The sequence below is a fragment of the Perca flavescens genome, chromosome 8 (genome assembly GCF_004354835.1).
Source record: "Perca flavescens isolate YP-PL-M2 chromosome 8, PFLA_1.0, whole genome shotgun sequence".
Taxonomy (NCBI): Eukaryota; Metazoa; Chordata; class Actinopteri; order Perciformes; family Percidae; genus Perca; species Perca flavescens.
In genome coordinates, this window is record NC_041338.1 from 31386800 (window position 1) to 31406482 (window position 19683).

A 19683-nucleotide genomic window follows, 5' to 3' on the forward strand; every position below is an offset into this window, starting at 1 on the left:
CGCTGGCCAAGCCTGCAGACCGGGAAAGTCTGCAAAGGGACTTATGCGGAAGGGAGAAGTTTTTACATTCTCCCGCCTTTGCCGCTAGTGGTCGGTGTTTGTCCTTGCTGCTCGGTTGTTCCCGTCTCTTCGGTAGCCTCTTATTTTCTTCGTCCGTTTCTCACCTTTGCATCCGTCCTGTGGTAGCTTCTCGTTGTTCCTTGTACCTCAGTGCTACCGTGGCACTCTCCTTCCATCTCAACCCCCGTCATACACCGCACACATGAGTGACGGCTGGCCTGAGGGGGGCAGGGGAGGGGGTCAATTGCGGGGACTGGGGAGCGTTGGAGCCTACAGCCTGAGGCCTCAGGGGTGTAGATGAACCGGGCCTCACCCTCCATTTTCCCCATGAAATTCTGTCACGGCGCACCCAGAGGAACGCCCTGGAAGGTAGGCTCACGCGTTAGACCCTCCCTGCCTGCTAAACCCCCATGCCTTTCAAGCTCCACACCTCCTGTGAAGGCTTTAAACATTTCTAACAATATCTCCACGCGGAGACTTTACAAAGCCCTCCCAGAGCCACACAAGACCTAACTATTTTTACAGGCTAACTAGGACTCCCAATGACGTATAAACTGATCGGCATTCCCCTTAAAGAACCTCTGAATGCTGACTGTATGAGTCATAGGTGTAATTTGATGGAGAGGCAGAGAGACATGTTAACATCCATTTCATACAAATCATTTGTCTCCATCACATCGCTATAAATAATGTCATTTTTGCAAGTCATTCTGTTTTTGTTGTTCATGTTTATCATGATGCTGGTGAAAGTTATCGTGCAGCTGATGTTCTCATCTAAACTTCACAACCTAATTATGTGTGAGAGCTGATGTAGCTCAGACATGGCAGAGCCCAAGAACCACTTTTATGCAGGACAAATTAGGTATTTGAATTGTAAAAAATAAAATAAAGTGCAAAAAAATGTGAATGTCTTGGAATGTCTAATTTGCCATACTGCCTTTGTCTTTACGAACTCACACTTTTGCCTGAAATGGATGTGGACAATCATGTGACACCCAAAGATTCATGCTGGGTAAGCGTGTGTGTCCCCGTGCTTCACCCAGGCGCCATGGAAAATACATGTTTCTTCTTGTCATTGATTACCACGGCTTTTATAATACATTTAAGCCATCTTAAATGTCTCTCCTAAATAGTGATTGCATAGCAAGAGTGACCTTTTAAAGGCCAACAGCCTACGGAGGAGATGATGCCATCGATTGGAATGTTGTATGTGAAGTTTACGACTCACTGTATCTACTAGTTCACAAGATATACCACCGTTTTTATCTTAGCTCATGGAAATTACCTTTACTGTCTGCCAATGTGTTCTTCCTCAGCGCGATGGTGAAATACAGAAAACACAAACTCATGCATTCATTGATAAAAGGGAACAACGGTCATTTGTGTTGTCAGTTGCCTCTAGCAACAATAATCTCACAAGATAAAACAACTGAACGCCAAGCGTAATGTGTACCCCATCGGTCATGTTGAAAACAAACTCATACGAGGTAGCATTAAAATGTTTTTGTTACTTTTTTAGGTGGAGAGATTATAAAGGCTTCCTCTTTAGCAATTTTCACTGGACATTCATACTGTATAAAGTTATTTAGCCAGAGAAACTGTGCCTCCACTCACATTATTTCGGCCTCTAGTTCAGCTTTGTCGCAAACAAATGATTTTACAGTACAGGCCAAAAGTTTGGACACACCATCTCAGTCAATGTGTTTCCTTTTTATTTTCATGACTATTTACATTGTAGATTCTCACTGAAGGCATCAAAACTATGAATGAACACATATGGAATTATGTACTTAACAAAAAAGTGTGAAATAACTGAAAACATGGCTTATATTTTAGATTCTTCAAAGTAGCCACCCTTTGCTTTTTTTGATAACTGTAAACCCTTGGTGTTCTCTCAATGAGCTTCATGAGGTAGTCACCTGAAATGGTTTTCACTTCACAGGTGTGCTTTGTCAGGGTTAATTAGTGGAATTTTTTTCCCTTATTAATAAAAAAGCAAAGGGTGGCTACTTTGAAGAATCTAAAATATAAGACATGTTTTCAGTTATTTCACACTTTTTTGTTAAGTACATAATTCCATATGTGTTCATTCATAGTTTTGATGCCTATATATATATATATATATATATATATATATATATATTTTGTTGGTTCATGAGTATTTTTTCCTTGTTTTGGTTTTGCCTCTCTGTCTGCACAGACTGCGGTCTGTCTTCGTCCGACTGTCTGTCTGAGTGGAGTGTCTCCACCTTCTTGTAATGAAAGGCTGTGTGGCAGAGGAGCATCAGAGGACACCTGTCGCAAAGCAAACAGCCTCAGCCAGGACACCGGTGTTAATAAAGAGGCAAATTAACATCCATGCCAAAATCAAATGTGCTCACTAAAGCTGGCGGGGAGGGAGGGTGGTGCGAGGATTAAAGAGCGAGCGTTTGAAGTGTGTGTGTGTGTGTGTGTGTGAGTGTGTGTGCGTGCACACACAAAGTATTTCTGAATTTAATTTGAATTGGTGAACGCATTATAGTATGTACAATAATTTAAGAAACCACAGGAGCCAGATCATATTTCTGAAATTTCCCATCTGTAAAATAGCAGCCAGCAGGTTTCCCACAACACATACACACCTACACACACCCACTCTTACTTTTCCCTGTTTGCTCTCTTGTTGCTAGCTGGCACCAGGGACAGTTTATTGCTCCTTGGGCTCTTTTATCTAATGATTCATGCCTCTTGGATGAGATGGCACTCTAAATGTTCTTTGATTGAGGCAATTAAGCCCGAGGCCCTTGAACTACTTTGACAAGTCCTGACTCGTTCCAAGTTGAATGCAAATGTGACTGAGATTTGGCTGATGGGACTGCTGCATGAGCATAAGTTAATGTCATTGAATGCTTTTTTAGGGTCCCAATTCATCCTCAACTCACTGTCAACAATATCAGGGGAGAAGAAGGTTACATTAATTGAATTGAAGGATTGGAAAGATTGATATTTGCTCACGGCGTAATCATGAAATAATAAAACCTAATCAAATGAAGTTTACTGTCAGGTGTGTTGTGGGAACAGATGCAGTGCAGGATGTTACACAACATGATGTAGCCTATGTCTCTCAATAAAACAATAACGTGTGAGAACAAAGAGGAAGCGTTTGTATGCTTCTTGAGAACCGTCCGACTCTGCTACAAGCCGCTGAATACAGTTTGGAATTAGTTTGAACAATAAGTTACTGGGCTCCAAAAACACCCAGACAAATATTAGCCAGTCTTGTCCCCCCATCATCCATAAACCTCAAACATTGTTATCAGACCATGTTCAGTTTTTATGCAGATTTTAATGTTTCGTAATTGTGTCTCAATTATGAGATCTTTGTTCACTAATCAGAGCTTGCAAATTGCCTTTCAAACTTTCAAACGAGATTGGATGATCCACATATTTAGTTTTTGGAGCCAAATGCACTTAGAAATGTAATCTCAGGTGTTAAATATGCTTTTGTCACCTGAAGAGTAGAGGTATATCCATAAATAGGGACATACACTGGCAGAGTGGTAGCTCTAATTATAGCTGAAATTATGTCTTTATACCAACTGATTGTATGATTTTAAGACATAGCATTTATCGGGTTAGACAAAATATTTTTCTTTTTAATGCTGATAAGCCTGTAAAAAAATCCAAACAGTGTAAAATCGTGCTAAATAAAGGCTGCTGAAATTTGTTAATTGCCAATTAGGTCCTTCACTGATGGTGAAAGCTTTTCAACCGGATCAAACGCTCTATTACCTCAGTAGATTTCAGGTCATGACTTCCTGACTCTTATCTCACTGCTTTCTGCAAAACAATAAAGGGGTACAGTAAAGGTTGAGAAAATAACACAGCAAATTATAAATATATCAAACTCTTTGAGACATGCAATATGTGTCCCATATACAATGGACCTTTTTCACAGCAGACATTTTGACTTGCCATAGTAGGAAAAGCACAGCTGAAATTAATAACTTTAATGATGGCTCAGTTTCATTTTCTATTCTATTTCAGTGAGTCAGCATGCACAATACCAGGGCCTCTCCTCAGTGGAATGCAGCCATCATTAATGGTTTGGAATACACCTGTGCTTTTCCTACTATGACATATCAACATGTCTGCTGTGAAAAAGGTCTATATATATTATATACATTAATATATAAAAACATTTCTGGGTAAAGCTTTTTGTCGTCGGTACTAGAACACAGCTGATAACAAATTATGGTTTACTCAAGCTGGCCAGTCGTTGTAACTAGGAGGGCTGAACCAAGACAGGTTTGCAGTCAGCCTAATTGCCATTTTGGTCAGAGTAATTATTGTTGTCAGCACCTGTGAGTTTGCAAGTCTTTGAATTGCTGATCTGCGGCAGCGAGGAGAGGTAAACATTACCTGAGCCTGCAGCCTCCCTGAAACTAGGATGTAGAATCACACTGCAGCAGGGGAACAGCAGTAGGAACAGGTTATGTGTTGTAGTCCACCTGAACCAAGACTAAGTCATCAGCAAGATCAGAGTGTATCGAGACAGACTTTGAGGGGTTGAGACCGAGTCAAGACTAAGACCAGATTTTTGTTAGACAGCCAGAGCTTCTTCTCCTGTGTCCCGCATTCACTTTCTTGAGAGTGTGTGTAAAGGAGGCAGGGAGAGGGGGGTTTACAGTAAAAAATTTCAAATTAGATATGAGTCAAGTTCTTGGTTGCATTTGCAAGTTTTAACACATAGGCCTAAATCAGAAAATGCACAGTAGGGCTGGGCGATATGGAGAAAATCAAATATCACGATATTCTTGACCAAATACTTCGATGTCGATACTGCAATGATATTGTATGGCTGACTATTGGTGCTTTGACAAAATGTTATTTACACAATAAGATTTTTGATAAATAATCACCAGAAATGGTTTAATAACTTAGTGGTTAAAGGTAAATAATAGAACAGCTAGAACAGTCTGGTAAGTTCAGAGAATTACATCACTTTATTGTAATGCAGCTTGTAAAACCAGGGAAAGACAACACTTACCATATTACGATATCCAAGACAATATCTAGTCTCTCTATCGCAGTATCGATATAACATCGATATATTGCCCAGCCCTAATGCGCAGGCACTTTAGCGAAATCCCTGCAGTTGTAGTCTTGAAATAAAATCCTGAGTCCTCTTTATCCGAGACTGAGACAAGACAGAGTAAAAATGCAGACAATTCCGAGACGAGAACGAGACCTTCAAAAATTGGTCTTAAAGTGTAACCTGCCGTTTTTTTCAACCAAGCTTGTATTTATTAATTAATATTAATAAATATTACTATTCTAAGTGTCTGACAACATTATGGAAAGGAGATAGACCTTTAAAACCTCTTTGAGATCTTTCTGTTTAACCAGAAACAGCTCTGAGGTTGCTAGCGCTAAATCCACCAGACCCAAAGCAATACTTTTAACATGTATAGAGCCAACATATTCTCACATGTAAATCAGTAAACCTTGTGTTTATTTCAACAAAAATAGAGTTACAATGGTTGAAAAAGTGGAAAGATGACCCAAAACGGCTTTTCACTGTTTCATTTTGTTTCTGTCAACTTTGAATGAAGTGTATTTTACGATGCTAAAATGACGGTAGTTACCCTTTAAGACCGGTCTTGAGACTAAGAACGATCTCGAGTAGCCTACCATAACACTGCAAGGTATGTTAAAGAAAGTTTTAATTTAAAGGCCCATACTATTCCAAAGTCTCACTGAATGGTGGAAAATGTATATTGTCTTTCAAATAATATACACCCTGTGTTGCGTTAAACTTTTTTTGGTGCCTCAGCTGCATTAAGGGTTACTAATATGAGAAAAGGTACCTGGAGATGCTTCATCAGTTTATTTAATTATGTATTGCCATCTGAGAACGGCAGGTGCCTCAACGTATCTGTCAATGAAATAATGAGGTGATCTGAGCGTGCCTCTGGTTTTTAAGGCCTTCCTTGAACAGACTTAGTCATTCAACATTCCTTTCCTTTTAACTTTTCTACCAACTCAAGACAGGTCTTTGCATTAGAATATAACTCCAAAATGCTTACTTATTCCAGCTTGGTGCGTACCTGTTGGTGAAACATGCTGGAAATACGTAATAAACCCCTGTTCCATCAACAAGTGTGAGGCACCGGTGCAAGATTGTTCACATTGTTATATCTCTGGCCTTTCATGCTTGGTGGAGTTACTTAGTGGCTTAAAGTGATGAAGGAGGACGAGGGAGGGGGGGTTAAGCAATTAGTGTGTGAAATAGATATCCTCTGCTTTTCCAGCAGCCAGCCCCGCTCTGCCCCGAGTACAAAGTGTTAGTCTGTCAGCAGTATACCTTGACAAGAGGAGAGTGCTTGCTGTTGTTTGTGCTTGCCTGGCGACCATCTTGTCTGATTATATGCTGCATTGACAAGGAGGGGGCTCGGTGCATAAGTAGCTGTGTCATTTCTCTGGGGTGACTCAGAGCTTTGTGGAATCTATACAATGTGGCACTTTGACCTGTTTTTCCTTGTGGTTTTACCATTACCACCTTTTTTGTACAGCAGCACTGTTGCAAAAGCTGCATTCAATAACTAGATTTTTTTTTTTTTACCAACAAATTCAACAACACAGTGATTACTTGACAATTAAAGTATTAGTGTTTATTATGAAAGTTGAAATGTACATTTTACTTTATCATTGTTGTTGTTGTTTTCAGGCTCATGATTACACAGATATAATTCAGATGTTTGCGCTGTTTTGGTCCTGAATATAATGTGTTTAATCAGATCAGTGGCAGATGGAGATCATTGCCTCAGAGGGGAAATATAGTCATAATACAATCTCATGTGTAAAATACAATTACATGATAAATAAATATGTTTGCCTCGGTTATTTCATCAAATAGTCGTTACACATTGTGCCTGTGTCATAAGAATAATCATTTACAGTGGTTACAGCAATATGTTTACAGTGTAGTTGAGGAATGTTTACATTTTTAACAAATCTTAAATTCTACATCCAAAACAGTTAGCTATTTGTTTTAATATAAAACATTGTTAATAGACTTAAGTGTGTACAAAGAAGTGCAGCTTCATAAATAGCTTGAGAACTTTAAGAAAGAAAAGAAGCATACATTCACCATTGTTAAGAAATGAAACAATAAAAAAAATGCTTTTAAGTAACTAAGCCTTGTACACCTTAGATGGTGAAATAGTCGTAAAAGTGTACACTCAAAAGTCGGGAAACCCAGCCGCCATAAACAGTGATAGACCGAAGCTGGCGCACATATAGCTCCAGTTTTGTGCATGTATTATCATTACATTTAGGTCAAAGACCAAAGCATCCGTTTGCGTTTGCAAGAAACCCAGGAGGTTATTCAACAATTGCAGCTGTTTTTTGAAGGTATTTCCAGAATCCTCAAAGATTCTTTGGTCCCTCTGGATTTAAAAAAAGATCTTGTTTCCCAAGTTGTGACTCATTTCACAATCCAAAAGTTATGTGTCATCGTGCTCCTTTTTTAACAGCACAAGACGAAACATACAAAACACAATGGCAATAACTTTGTGGATAAATACACGGATATATTTCACCTACAGCTTCCATCTCTATATTTGATTGAGAAAAATACATTCAAAACGGCAAAAACAATTACTCAATCTGTTGATTGATGATGCATTTGTTCCCTGTTATATTATGTGCTCTCGTGTATGGTTGATGATGTTTTTTTATATCATTGTATGCTCTTTGTGCAAAGCAAATTCCCCTAGGGGCAATACAGGTTTCATTCATTTATTTTTTTTCAGCTAATGGATTAAGTAGTCCAAATTTCTTTGACATTCATTATCCTATACTATACTAACATACATGACAGAGTCAAAACAGTACAACCTTACATTTCCGAAACTGAAGCCAAAGAATATTTGGCATTTTTTCTTATTTATTATCACAATAATTGATGATTATCTTCCGTCAATCAACTAAGTGTTTTAGCTCTAAATAAATTACCTTCATTTTTCATAAAAGACAACCAGGGATTTATCTTTCAGAAAAACAGACGCTTAGCTCAGTGACTGAAATGTAATAAAAACACACGACAGGCACACACTGGGGGCTAGTGCATACAGAACAATAAATTGCAGGGTCAACTGGGTTGTTCAAACGTCTGTGTCCAGGGGTGGAGGGAAGTCGAGACATGGCGACAGCGAGTCCTGACTGTGTGTGGAGCTAATTCCAGTGTCTGAGTCTGTGTCCGTAACGTCTAGAGGGGACAGGCTATGCTTGAGTTTCACTGTCTGTGAGACGCTGCACTGAGTCTCACTTTTGAGAGGGACAGGACTGGACTCCTCCTCTTCTTTGCTGTCCCCAATTTGCAGTGAGCTTAGTTGGACAGCCAGCTGCCAGCACTCCTGATCCTTGGAGACCAACGTAGCGTCACAGTATTTCAGCTGCTTGTCTATTTCTGCAGCTTGTTTGTGCAGGGATACGCCAGCGAAGAGGCTGTGTTTCACTTCATCCTGCAACCTCTCGAGTTCAGCGGCGTAGAACGATTCGTCTGTCTCCAAGGGGATCCAGGAAGCGGCCGCGGCTCCTTCCTGTTCAATGTCCTCATATTGGCTCCGTGGGAAGTTGGCCGTCCTCAGCTCGGCGTCAATATCCCGGGACAGCTGGAGGATTAGCGCCTGGTGCCTCTGAACCTGCAGCTCAAGCTGTTTGACTCCGTCGCTGTTGTACAGGTACTCCTGCAGCTGCTTGTCGCTGTGCGTCTCCAAACTCTGACCAGCGGCATGAGCCAGGGAACTCTCAGACTCAGCTTCCTTCTGAACTTCCAGCTCCAACTGCTCGATGTCCACATCCAGCTCCCTCATGCGCTGAATCTGCTCCCGGATGGCGTGGTCCTGGTTGAGAATAAGCTGCACCATCCGGTCGACCTCGTCAGCACCCGGGGAGCTCTTGGTCTCATTGTGAAGCTTTTCCAGCTTCCGGAAAGCTTTCTTCACCATGCGCTTTTGTCTCTCCACGGGCAGTGACTGAGCATGACCATGCTCCCATCGCTTTGCCTTGGCCCCCTTGGACTTTCCACCCTTCTTGGTGGGCTGAGGCACAAAATCGCTGGTTTTGACTAGAGTAAAGTGGATAAAGGGTCTCTGGTCACCCCAGGCATACCAGAGTCTCAGAATTCTGGTGAGAGGAGGCAAGGCCCTCTCAAAACCCTTCCACCGCTCAACCAGACAGAAGTCTTTGGGTTCCCCGAGCAGGAGCTGCTTGCTCTCTGGGATTGACTTGTGATCATCCAGTAATGCCTGAATCATATCTGCACATGTTGTGTGCTTTGTTACTCCACAGACAACCTTGTCCTCGTTGCAGACCGTAACCTGAATCTCCTTTCCTTCCACTGGCTCTGCATCTTTTGTTCTGGTAAAGAGACAGAAAAACAAAGCTTTTACAGCAATTGTGGCTTTGGAGTTAAACATTTGGAAGTCTTAACCCCATAACATGACAAATATATTCAAAACACGCAGAAGTCAGCAACGTGCGCAGACATTTCCTAAATGTATGTAAGTATGGGTGTAGTGCCCGTTCGGAATGCGTGCCCGTTCAGAGCGAGGCAATAGCTCGGCCCCCGGTAGTGCTGCTTGCAGCGTTTTTAAGAACCACTCCTCTGATTACCTTCGCACTCGAAACTGCACTCCCTTGGGTCCTCAGCATTATACTTGCTAAGTGTGAAGGTGATTGGATAAGTGGTTCTTGAGCTATGCAAAGGACAGTCATACATGCATACAGCACATCGACAACGATTCCGCACTTTATAGTTGGATTATGCTTCTACAGTGCCTCTAAAATCCCTACTGACTTCGCTAATGCCCTACCTTTACCTCTAGTGCCACCACAAGATTGACATTTGTATTTTTTAGTGAAATGTCTCGACAACTATCAAATGGGTTGTCATAAAATCTGTTACATTTATGACCTTTGAACACATTGTTATAACATTGGTGTTCATCCTACTCCAGTAATTAGGTTTATGAGCAAATACCTGCAAAACGAATGACACCATCGATTCAAACTAAGATGGCTAACCTGCTAAACATCAGCATGTTAGCAGAGTCATAGTAAGCGTGTTAGCATGCTGACATTAGCATTTAGCATGCCTTTGGACTCTCCCTGCGTTCCAATACCCATACCCATGCTATTTAGTATGCAAGAATAATATTTAGTATGTCCCAATAGTGTGTCAAATGCAGTATATCAAACACACCAGGATGTCCTACTGCCTCCGGTCGGATTTTGCAGTAAGCAAGCCAGCATGTCTTTCTGGCTATTCTGACCCACAATTCTTTGCGCGCATATAAGAGCAAGACTGTTGAAGTTCAAGTTATGAAGAAGTAGTATGTCCCAGTTGTATGCATACTGCATGCAACAGTACATATGTTGTAAGTGCAGCTGCAGTTCATTATAAAAGTAAAAAAAAAGAAAAGTATGCGATTTGGAACTCAGTTCTTGTTTATCTTTTTTTAGACAGACATTAGAGAGGTAACAGGAAATGAGAGGATAGAAAGGAAGGATGACATACAATAAAAGGTCCCCTGCCAGACTTGAAGCATACCAATGACTTTTTTTAAACAACTAAGTTTACAAAAGAGTTATGTTCAAATGCTTTACAAGTTTTACATCAGCAGGTACAGAGCTTTAAATTGAGGTACACTACACACACATACTTTGCTACTCATGCTTTAGAAGTCCTTTTACTACTCTAAGTAGTATATTTACTTAAACAGGTCTTACTTTGATGGTTTCCCATTATGTCAATGAGCAGAAAACTTAATTCGCTCATTTTGTGCTCCCTGGCTTGATTCTATTAGACTATTACTCATCATTTTACTCATCACAGATGATCACTTAATGGTTCAGTTCTGAGCAATTTAACCCAAAGTCCCTCATTACCTTTTCGTCTGGACCGTAAAACTTGACCTCTGATGGGCCGAAGACATCAATTTTTTACATGCTTAATGCACCATCCGGTAATATCCAGGAACTAATATCCAGTCATTAAATGATAGGCACCGGCAATGCAGACATCCACAACATGAGCAAAAAATCAAATAAGTAGATAACATTGCCAGACATTTCAATTTGATTTCAAGATAAAGAATGATGTATTGTTATTATTTATATTCTGCAGTTCATGTGATTAATTAGGTGTTATCTGATGTACTGTAGCTGACTGCCAAGTGTCTGTCTGAGTGAATTACTCTTATTTGAAGTTAAAGCCGACACTGAAAGCCAAAAATAAATAAAAAATAAGCGACATATAATACTCCTGTAATTATAGACAGTTTAATCTCAAAGAAACCAGAAAAAGAGACAACAACTGGAGCTCCTCCTCTAACAGTGAACTGCAGACTGGTTTCCAAACCACAGACCAACATTCCTTCACCCCCAAAATCAAACAGGGAATACTTTAAACTGCCAACGGTAATAAATCAGGATAATGTGCTTGTAATACTGGTTAATGTCAAGTTTCATCTACAGTTAATTTCAGACAGCAAACTCTGACATCACTGAGGGAGTTTTGCTGTAGCTCAGCGAGACGCTGTTCACGTAATCTGACATAAATGGACAGAAACCATAAGGCTAAAATTGTGTTTAACCAACAGTTCAATCAGGAACACTCTAGTCATAGATTTAACCATTTATTGCAACAAAAACGGAAATATAGTTATGCTGGTGCTGATGGCTCCACTCTTGATAATGCTCATTGGACCAGCCAAGCAGCACGCTAAGCTGAAACAGGGAGCACCATGCAGAACCCCCCCAGGGCAGGGGCGGACTAGGACAAAAATTTGGCCCTGGCAATGCCGTCCCTTACCGGCCCAATTTCAGACAGGGACATTATTTGCTTTATAATTGCATAAACCAGGCTCACGTGAGATTATGGCACCAGCAGCATGAGGCGCACTTACAGGCTTTCATAGTTACATAATTCAGACACTGACGCAATTCATAACACCTTCAAATAAACTACCATGGCACCATCTTAGAATAGAATGGAGATGCTTGCATATTTATAACATATTATAACATACTTAAACACCCAAAACACAAAAGTACGAAGACATAGCGGACGAGACGCGAGCTTTTATTTTGAAAAGTAGAAGCCCGCCGGCACCAGACGGGAGGCTCCAGGCTGCAGCCGTACAGTCTTGCATATTTATGTCAAACTAGTGTAAAACGTCAGTGTTGCCGCATTTTTCTCTTTTTTTCCAGCAGCCCAAATCGGTCCAAGAGTGCATCGGCCCTTCTGGCATTCGGCAGAACTGCCAGATTGCCAGTGTGACGCTGGGTAAAAAAAAAGAGGGGACACACAAAAAAGACATGGAAAACAATTTAAACTTTGAGTCATGTTAGGACTCTGAACTAGGAAGGTGGTGGAGGCAAAGCATTGTTATTGGTGTTTGTCTGATAGGAATGATAATTCAACTATGACCTCCGTGTCCTGCATGAACTAACGCTTAGCATAATAATAAAAAGAAATGAATAAAGGAGTTTTTCCTCTGCCATTTATTTTCCATTCAGTTCAAAATAAAGAAAGCTGCATTCAAGGATTAGTGCACAATAGCCTTATCAAGGGCATGTACAAAGGTTTTGAATACAATGAAATACTATAGATGGCTTGGCTATCAAATGTTAGGTGTTCCCCTTGGTATGCAGCACTGGTTTCAGATCTGAACCTTGCATCATGTAACTGCTGCGTCTTTATCGGAGGAGATAACCTTGGCTGACTGCAGCCCACATTAACCACTGATCAGCACAGGGGAGGGTGGCCAAAAATACACATCCTCTGAAGATGATACAGATACTACCCGCCTGCACGCCAGTGCAAGCAAGTGAGAATTATTAAGAATGATTCAAATGGGAGAACATAAATGCTGCATTATCTCTGTTTGCTGATTTTACAGTCTGATAGACCACTGTGTTTTGGTTCCCACACGGCATAAAAACACACAACTGGAGCATTGTGTAAACTGCCGGTGAATAAGGTCTCAGGAATGCGATACGTATGCAACAAAGCAACAGGCTGGTTAATGGTTACGGAGACCCTCGGAGACGAGCGAGGCAAAGTAAATACCTGAGCTATGCGCAAGCCAAACAAATCCGGCAAGCCTCAGGCAATCAAAGACAAACGACTACAGCGACTTTGACCTTCGTTTCAAACTACCAGCTACTCAGAAACCCCCACAGATGCTGCTGCTGCTCAGGAAAGAAAACCACACACGTACAATATAATGCAATCCCATAACAACAACTCTGCAACGCATGCTATGTTTGTCTCAACAAATATTGAATATAATAAGCAGAACAGTGTCAGAAATTCAAAAATAATTCAACTATGGTCATTCCTGAGCTCATGGTTTGTGGTGTTGTACTGCAGTGATTCTCAACCTGGGGAGCTAAACCCCCTCAGAGGTCACAAGATAAAACTGAGGGGTCGAGAGATGATGAACGTTCTAGTTCATTTATGAGAAAGTGAGAAAGTCAGAAAAGCAAATCTTTTGGGCCTTTTTTATGTGAAATATCTCTTAATAATGTGTGGAATTAAACAATCTAAAAGGGTTATGAAGTAAAATTTTGGGGAACTTCTCCCAACTCATGAAAATGAGTAAATATACATTTTTATTATTTTCCTACTACACAATTACACACGTGCTGTTTTGAGAAACATCTGTTTTTTTTTAACTGTATGCTTCTTTATATTTGTACTCCATTTAGAGGGACATACATAAATGTACGTTTTAGTTCATTACATTAATTTAACAGCTGTAGTTATTAGTTACAGTACAGAAGATTGAGATTATAGATGTACAAAGACCACATCTCTTGATTAAACTGCAGAGTGTTAAGTCTTTAAACTTAGCACCATCTCAACTGATACACTGCAATATTTAACACACACACACACACACACACACACACACACACACACACACACACACACACACACACACACACACAGTGATCTGAATTTGAAAACATCTCCCATCACTGGAAGCCTGTGATGAGGAATCAGAAGTATAAACGGCTTCTTTTTAAGGTGTCACGAGCATGTATGGGAGGATGAATGAGAGAAAAAGATCAGGGAAGGCAGGAGGGAAAAGTGAAAGGAAAAGAAGAACATGAACAGTACAGCATTACTTTTCAAAACATCTTTAAATACCTTGTGACGTACAACCACTAACACTGGCCTAAACATGTGATAAACGTATCATATCTGAACATACAGGTGAATAAACACGCTCTACAGACAATTGGATATTTCAGAGAGGGTAGCCCAAGCCCTCAGCTGTGCAGGAAGAGGGTACAGCAAGGCAGGGAAACACCTGTATTTGTCCTGGGCCACAATCACCGACGCACACACAACATCCTGCCACCACTGTGCAATGGACAGAGGGAGGAAGGAAAATGGATTCGGTCACTATGGTCTGCTTTCAGCTCCGCTCTAACGTGAAGAAAGTGTTAACAAATCTAGGTCTGGAATAAAACATTTAATGCCTAGCAGTGTTAATAATGAAGTATCATGTTGAAATATGTAAACATTTCTCAGAGGCTGATCTGATTTAGACAGCCTGCCAGGACAAACACAAATACTGCACGCACCATTGGGCTGATTGCATCGCAGCTAATATGTCCATAAGGGCTGTCGCTCTGGGTGCCATTTGGTATTCATAGTTTGGGATTAAGCTGTGGTTCCAGACACAACAAATGAGGGTGCCCTCATAGGTCACAGCATTGGGCGATAAATGACAAAGCTGATGCGGATATTGTGATGAACTTCTGATTGGAAACGCGCAAATAGAATTAAGATGTATGATGATTAATAGAAATAATAAAATATAAAGTTACATAGTGAGGATGGATGCTGTAAAGAGACCAACACAGGACGGGTTTACACCTTAACATTTCACACCTGAGTGAACCCAAGTAACCTGAGCGGACCCGCTTGACCTCAGTTTGAACCACCAAAGGTAGCGAATGAGACATCAGACATGTGGGAGGAAACCACATTTAAATTATATGGATTTTCCACACACGTTTCTGCGTGGGGCGATTACGTTACAGCTCCACCATGGTGGCATGGCTCTCTTCCATTGTAATAGTCATAATGACATCCTTGTAGACATGAACAATTCCCTCTGTGTTATAAACGTGCAAGCTACAAGTTAGCACAGAGAACTGGATGCTGGTGGTTTGAACAAGTCATAACAAATGACAGAATTATAGCTTTCCAGTGTCTCTGTGTGTTTTCTTAGATCAATAATGATATAAGAGAGATAAGGGGATGCATACAATTCCAACAGAACAAAGCTGTGATAGGATATCAGTGAATATATCCTGTAGCCATCACTGTCAACGGTTCTAGTTTTCTTGCAATTGAATGAATATTTTGATTAGTCTGGTGGTAATGAATGTATAGGTTTGTTCTTACAACTGAAAAAGATATAAAGAATAAATGATAATTTAAACATGATTTAAACTGTAAAGTGTAAATTCCTGATGGTTCACCTAAATACATGAAACGTATTTTCTTTTGAGAGCTCTAGTCGTGGACATTCAGATCATTATCGTAAACCCATATATATTTCTGCTGCCAACACAATCCAGTGAAAGTAATAGGGAATTTGTGTGTGGTGCTCACAGTAATGACGCTGCATTACACATTACATTTAAACAAGACAAAGAGACCACCGCCATGCTAGCCGCGCTGTGAGGCTTGTACTTGCTAAATAGCAATAAACACAAAGTATGGGAATGTCATAAAGTTATGTATTGGACAAATTAAAAAGACACACCAAAGTTGATCAAATTCATCCTGAGAGGAACATGAATGTTGTTCTAAATGTCACAACAATCCTACCAATAACTGTTGAGACAGTTCACTTAAAACCAAAAAGAGTGGATAATGAAGCCATAAAGGGCCATTACATCATTCAACTTAAGTTAAAACATAGAAATTATTTTTTTTATTCTCAAAAACCTATTTATATAGAATGTGAAAAGTGTATACACATCGTGTTTTCTGTGTCTGTTTTGTAGAGCAGATACTGGACAGGAGACGCTTCCTCTCTCTTATCTGAAAGAGGATGAGGGATCAGCGAGGAAATAACAGCACTTTTCTATCTGAATATTCTGATCTCTGGGATGACTCCCAAACCGATAAGCATCTGTGAGCAGAGACACAACACACCCCTTCCCTGGTCTCTACTTCCTCTGTGACCCCCCCCACCCCCAGCAGGTCTATGAATCGCCAAATCACCTTGTGCTCAGTGAAAAGAAATGGCTTACTCCCTTTAAACACAACTGGTATGACGTTTATTGTTTGCTGTGGCTTGCTAATTTGTGTCCACCAAACTATTTCAGGAGCTAATTGGTCCAGCGCACAATGCATTCATGCTAAAACATTGATTGCGTGACACATGGTAATGGCTGGAACCATCTAATTTCAAACCCTTTGAGTGTCTGTAAGTGCTGGTTGACTACAGGACACCAGTTTGACGCACAGGACTCCCTGATGATGACGCACTGTCATGCTTCGATGTTAACGGACATTCAACCACATGTTGTCAGCTGTAATCAATGCCACATTTCTTTTTAAAGTAAGTCAAAGTGTCAAGTTTTAACTGCAACTCCACGTCAGCTTCATCTTGTCATTCTTCTGCAAACATCCAGCTCACAGCGAGTAAAAGCCAGTCTCTGAAATCAAGCGTTTGACATATCTACAGAACTAAACACTTGAGATAATTATAGTTGCCGCAATGGTAATTACTACACAACGTGAAAAAATAAAAGACATCCACTGGAGACAGCCTCAGTCAGACTGTTTGAAGTTATCAAAGATAATTCATCCTAGCTCTGTGTGTGATGTACAAAAAAAAGCCATCCATTCTGCTGCGGGTGCCACTGTCAAAGAGTTTTACAGTAATTTAGTGTAAAAGCCTGTTTTTTCCTGAACTTAATCCAAAGCCTTTCTGCTGAGTTCGGTGGTAAGTAAAGCTAATGAAAATACTTCTTTACCCACAACTAAAACCTTCCTGATCCTGGTCTGGGCAACATAAATCCTGTCTGCACCCTGCGAGGGATTCAGATCATGACCTAGATACTCCAAAAGAGAAGCTCTGTTTACCAACTGTGCACAACAAAAGTTTGCAGTCAACAGTCCAAATTGAATTTGTGCACCGATGACGGAGGACAGCGTGTGGCTCAATAAATCTAATTTCTTCCACCTTCTCAAAGCTGAGGCTGGATCCCAGCTGCAGCCCTGCACATCAAAAGGCCAAGATAGCCACTCAAGGGAATTGCTGAAGCAAATTATACAAATGTGTTAATGACAGGATCTCTGTTGACCTGAAGTAAAAATGTTCTTTGATGATGGTGTACCAGATCAGACTCGTATAAAAAAACATAACATCTCTGTAGTAATTACAGAGCAAGAGAAGGTGAAAGGCTCTTCTAAGTTGATGTTCAGTACAGTGTGCTTTGACAGGAACAAGAGAACCACCATCAAAGGGCATATTTTACTCAAACTTTCCATAATGGGGAATTAGAACTCATATCTTCTTACACCAGTTTCATTTAGTTATGATGTCGAATTAAGAGGCAAATATATATCTGTATGCATGAAAAAAAGTTGTTAAAGTCTACTCCTAAAGCTGGTTGATGTTGGTCTAAAACAATAATTGACAAAACAAAAAAAATAACCCATAACCAGTGGTGGAAGATGTATTCAGATCCTTTACTCACCTCACCACTGTCGTTCCGCTTGCTCTTGGGGGAATTATTAGAATTGTTGGGGCTTTGTAAATTATAGAGTGTGGTCTAGACCTACTCTATCTGTAAAGTGTCTCGAGATAACTCTTGTTATGTTTTGATACTATAAATAAAATTGAATTGAAAAATTGAATTGAAATTTACTTAAGTAAAAGTACTAATAACACACTGTTAAAATACTCTGTTACAAGTAAAATTCCTGCATTGAAAATGTTACTTACATATGTAAGTATTGTCAGGAAAATGTACCTAAAGTATTAAAAGTAAAGTACTCAATGCAGAAAAATCCTCACATTTTAGAAAGTGGAAACGATCAGAACAGGTCTGTGTTTAATCGGCTAATCATTCCAGCTGGACTTGTAAGCCTACATATTGTTGGGTAGTTTAATTTCTAATAAAACACCATATTTTATAAACTACATGTAGCAGGGTTTAAAATTAGCACTATTCACCAGCCAAATGCTCGTAAAATATGCAAGTGGCTGGTCGATTTGCTTCACTCACCAGCCAAAACAACAATGGTAATCTATTGAGTGGCTGGTAAAATCTCACTAGCCATTTGGCTGGTGGACAAAAAAGTTTTTGTTTTTGTTTGTTTTGTGTGCAAAAATCTTAATTTGTAAAGTAACTAAAGCTGTCAGATTAATGTAGTGGAGTAAAAAGTACAATATGTATCTCTGAAAAGTACAAGTATCTCAAATTTGTACTTATGTACATACTTGAGTAAATGTACTTAGTTACATTCCACCACTGCCCATAACCTAATATTCTTAAGAAGTTTATATTGTTTCCCTGTGGTGTAGTGTTTAATGGTGCTTTTGTCTTAAGGTGTATTTATATGTTGCTATATATTTACTTCGGTTGCATTTGGACTGTCGCCTGCAGTATCCTTCTACTTGGATGTAGGAATAAATCTGATGCGCACTGCGTTGTGCGTAAATCTCCCTCCTCAACAATGCTTTCCAATAACCGAACTCAGATAAAAACCCACACTCATCACTTTTTTGAGTAAGAAACCTTACACTCATCAAATTACCTGTTTTTCTGTCGAGCTTTCAGGAAGTTTTTTCCAAACGGAGCCATGACTCAGGAGCGCGAGGAAAATCGACCAGCAATCCGAAATGCGTTACAGTCCCAACATGGCAGGACGTCGGACACTTTGTGGAGTGTTTCAGAAAAGTTGAAGGGTGTTCCGACTGCAACTCTGTCCGCCCCATCCGAGAAGCGGAGGGAGGTGTTTCCCAGACAATATAGGCCTACTGGCATTTATTGGTGTATCTCTGTCGCCTTCCACCTGCGGCAACAACCTGAGAAACGACCACCGAGGAAGAATAAAATGAGAGAACTAAACATACAAAGTCACACTGTTCTGTGAAAACAATAAACTTTAGGAATTAAAACAAAATACGAAATAGGATGAAGTCAAATTAAACTCATTAGCCTACGTGGAAAGTAAGATAAGATAAAATGATACCAGAAAGTGCAGAACTCCCATTAGGATTATGGTGCTCATTTTGGGCATAGCCTATTTAAAACTAAACATGTTCATTATAGTAAAATATGCACGCATATTATAAAAACATATAGATTATATAATATACAGGAAAGTAAACACAGATTCTGAACATTGGTGTCATGTATTAGGATACTCTACAAATATTTCGAAAAATGCAATAGAGAGACAAATCTAAGTAATGTTAAAGCATGATTAGAGCCTTAGTGAGCTGCAGTACAAGACATGCAGAGCAACATGCAACCTCTTGGGGTTTAGTAACTAGCTCTCCCTGCTGGATTCAAATGACAAAGATG

The 19683-nt window shown here is 40.1% G+C and overlaps 1 protein-coding gene across 1 annotated transcript; it reads right to left on the reverse strand.

The window, feature by feature from the left end:
• Positions 1–6687: 6687 nt before the first annotated feature.
• Positions 6688–19118, reverse strand: rassf9 (Ras association domain family member 9). Its single transcript, XM_028585840.1, has 2 exons — positions 18911–19118; positions 6688–9465 (listed from the first exon to the last, which is right to left on the reverse strand). The coding sequence occupies exons 1-2, from the start codon at positions 18955–18957 to the stop codon at positions 8208–8210; spliced, it is 1305 nt and encodes a 434-aa protein (XP_028441641.1). The 5' UTR covers positions 18958–19118; the 3' UTR covers positions 6688–8207.
• Between the last annotated feature and the right edge of the window lie 565 nt (positions 19119–19683).

Coding starts and splice junctions, on each gene's coding strand:
- rassf9 (XM_028585840.1), bottom strand. CDS start 18,957: ATGGCTCCGTTTGGAAAAAACTTCCTGAAAGCTCGACAGAAAAACAG. Junction 9,466..18,910: donor AAAGCTCGACAGAAAAACAG/GTAATTTGATGA, acceptor TCTCTTTACCAG/AACAAAAGATGCAGAGCCAG.